Source organism: Cyprinus carpio, chromosome B22 (genome assembly GCF_018340385.1).
Source record: "Cyprinus carpio isolate SPL01 chromosome B22, ASM1834038v1, whole genome shotgun sequence".
Taxonomy (NCBI): domain Eukaryota; kingdom Metazoa; phylum Chordata; class Actinopteri; order Cypriniformes; family Cyprinidae; genus Cyprinus; species Cyprinus carpio.
The window spans coordinates 9669710-9673288 of NC_056618.1; the positions used below are offsets into that span (position 1 = coordinate 9669710).

Below are 3579 nucleotides of genomic sequence, written 5' to 3' on the forward strand. Positions count from 1 at the left end.
AATAAAATAAAAAATAAGCGGTTCAGTTGAGAAAGTTGAGCAGCACTTTTTTGGTCCTGGGTCTGATCACATGATTCACATTCATAGTTGCATTTACAACAGATTTTGAAAATAGTCCTCTTTTATTTTCCTGGTGTTAAATGCAAATGCCCACAGTGCTTTGTTTTGAGCCTGTATGTGCCTATGGCACTGTGCTTGGGCCCGTCATTGCTGCTTGCAACTACTGTAGCTTTGTTTTATTATTAATTAATCATTAACTACATTAAAAAAATATATATATATATATATATATATATATATATATATATATATATATATATATATATATATATATATCATTTGTATAAAAATATATACACAAATCAGATTCTGGATATATATATTTTATCCATTTGATATAATATATATATATATATATATATATATATATATATATATATATATATATATATATATATATATATATATTATTATGTCAAATGCATAAAATATATATCCGGAATCTGTTTTGCAAAACATAATAATATAATAGACCTTATCTTCTTAACCTAAACTCCACACCACATTTGAATTCAGAACTTTGAGTCATGGTTTTGATCTGGATCTCAGTCTAACTCACCTCCAGCTGTTTTATCTTTATTTCTCTTCTATTCTCTAAATATTAGTTTGTGGATATTTACTATCTCTAATTTTGTGTTGCTGAGATGCAAGACAATCAAGCAGTTGAGTTTAAGGGTAGTAAAGACGTTTTATTTGAAGATTAGAGACAGGTGGTAAACATCTTCATCTTTCTTATCCTCATCTATTTTTGCACATCCACTACTCCCAATTATTATTATTATTATTTTATTTTTTTTAAATGCCCAAAAATTGGTAACAGAGTGCTTAAAATTGTGTTAGATTAGCTGAATCATGCACTTGATTTGCACACAAATGCACAATTACACACAGAGATTTGCATGACGAAGTGAAGACCTCAGAAAGATTCTGAAGAATATAGCCTATCATTAAAGTTAAATACAATTTTAACATTATGCTTAATTAATGTAAAAACAGACTGGTGCACCATGATATGAGAGACCGTATTCTCCATCCTGCAGATGGCCATAATGACAGAGGTCATTTATCTATTACTCAAATATAATTAGAAATTGTAATATAGCAACAATGTAATAAATCTCAACAAACAATGTAATAAAATCTATTGCCACTGTGTTCATGTTCACAGCTGTGCCTCATTGGTGGACTTTAGACTGTATCAAGCAGTGGTTTGCAGATTTACAGCACATCTGAAAACATAGTTAAGCCACTGCAATTTTTTGACAGAAAAAGAGTGGTGAACAAATGATTAGCAAAATTTTGTCAAGCTTTGTGAGGATCTATTTAGCCTGTCATCTATCCATTAAATTATGCCTTCCTCATAATGTACAGGCCATCCTCTATCACAACCCAAAACAATGTAACGAGTGGACTTTTTCCCTCTATATTGGCATTTTGGGCGTCTCTCCCCACTTTTTAATTTACACGTGACCAGAGGAAAAGGCTTGTTGCTCTTAAACAGATTTTTGCCCTTTGGAGTTCCTCCTTTGCCACATACTACTTTAATATCATTCTTATTTGCTTGAATGAAAGTGTTGACTTCTTTGCAGTCATTTCCAGGGGCAGTGATGTCTCTCTTTCTGATTTCTCTGTCACAAGCATGCTCACTCACTCGGAGACCCACATGCTGACTGAGGAATTTTCGATAACGAGGCTTTATATCATCTGGTTGACCATAAGCAGTGAAAGAAGCAGCCAAGAGCAGCAGCAGAATCACAGCAGACGGGTGGATCTCCATGACCTGGTGAACAACACAAACATCAACACACCTTCTACTCATGTTTGACTTACTAAAGCAGTTTGATTTTATTTTCATATATCTTAGTTACTTTACTTTAACCCAGCTGTGCAAATTTCTGTAAAAGTGTTTTTATCAGAACATTTTTTATCCCATCTGCTCTAAGACAAATTTCTTGTATGTCTTATACTTGCTGTGTAGTTCTTACCTTGTTGTTCTGTGTAAATGAATTTGTTGTTTTAACAGTAGTCTTTTTGCCTGGAGGCTTTGCAGTAAGTTGTTCAGAGTCTTGATGAGCAGTCATCAGCTGTGGTTTAGAGCAGTCGCAGCGCAGGATCCCCGGAGAATCAAACTGATACAGAGAGCCAGTGGGCGGCCATAACACTCTCAACTTTATTAAGGAAGATGGGTCATATTTATATTCATACAGCAACATATAGGATGTCTCGAGCATCCAATCAAAGTGCTCAGAGATCAAACAATACCCTTTATGGATGTTAAGACGTGTGAGATGTGCAAGGGAGCATCTCTCTCTCTCTCTCTCTCTCTCTCTCTCTCTCTCTCTCTCTCTCTCTCTCTCTTTCTCACTCTCTGTGTGTGTGTGTTTACTCAAGGTCTATTTTTTTGTTTTGTCTGTAGGTATGTCTGTGATGTGCACATAATAGCAGAAAATTCCCCAAGGGATGTCTTACACAAGAATAATCAAAAGTGAAGGGCGAGAAAAAAGAAATAGTAACAATGGCCACTTTAAATCATTTAAATTTAGTGCTTTACTTTTGATGGAAATCGTTAAGGCTGTTTTTAAAAGGAACAGTAGCTTTTAAATAATGACAATACAAAATCTTTAGTTCATCATTTAATGTTGAAGAAAATAGTGAACGTCTAAGGCTTGTATCCAAAATAAAAACAACTTTACAGCACTTTCTTGAAGCCCTTAATACTGATGATGTCCACCAGAGGGAGCCACGGCAGAACACGGTTACTTTTTAGCTGGCGATATTTAATTACCAAAAAAAATATTCATTCACATCTAAGATCTGTGGATAATGGGTACTTTTATTTTATTGACAAAGTATGTGAATTAGTGGTCATGATACAGGCATTTCTAACTTCAATACCTTGAAAAATATCAATAGTAAAGTACCCGTGAATCAGAATGCCTGGAACACACCAAGCCGACGGTTGGCCGACTAAATCTTCTCAGTGTGTTCCACACCGTCGACTGAAATTGGTCCTCATCAGCTTTGTAATGGCCGACTCGACATGTTGAATCGGCATCGGGGCTTGTCAGTCAGTCGGGCCATCTGATCATTCTGATTGGCTGTTCAGCCAGCCAACCAGTGCTCTAGAAGAAAAAAACGGAAGTGATAAAGCAAGTAAACAACGAAGTCAACGGGGACATACTTGGTTTTTTCATTTGTTTGCATTTGTTGTGATTAATTCTCGTGATTATCATTCATGATTATTTAAAAAAGATGCAACATGTCAGACATTTACGAAATATCACAAATCCGTCTGTGGATAGCGAGACTCCGATATGCTTTTTCTTTGTATATTTTTTGTATCACTGCATCTTCTTCCGGTTTCCCGCTTTGAGTAACTACTGCCAAGACTACTGCCACCTGCTGGTATGGAAAGGTATTTCCTACGCAGGCGCAGAACGGACGTGTTAGTTGGCCATCGGGTGTCGAGAATCGGCTTGGTGTGTCAGGGCAAATCTGGACCCAGACGCTGCCGACGTG

The 3579-nt window shown here is 36.0% G+C and overlaps 1 protein-coding gene across 1 annotated transcript; it reads right to left on the bottom strand.

Moving 5' to 3' along the window:
* Positions 1-1205: 1205 nt before the first annotated feature.
* Positions 1206-2368, bottom strand: LOC122141694 (ribonuclease-like 3). The gene is made up of 2 exons (XM_042749683.1): positions 2046-2368; positions 1206-1840 (listed from the first exon to the last, which is right to left on the bottom strand). The coding sequence occupies exons 1-2, from the start codon at positions 2289-2291 to the stop codon at positions 1403-1405; spliced, it is 684 nt and encodes a 227-aa protein (XP_042605617.1). The 5' UTR covers positions 2292-2368; the 3' UTR covers positions 1206-1402.
* Between the last annotated feature and the right edge of the window lie 1211 nt (positions 2369-3579).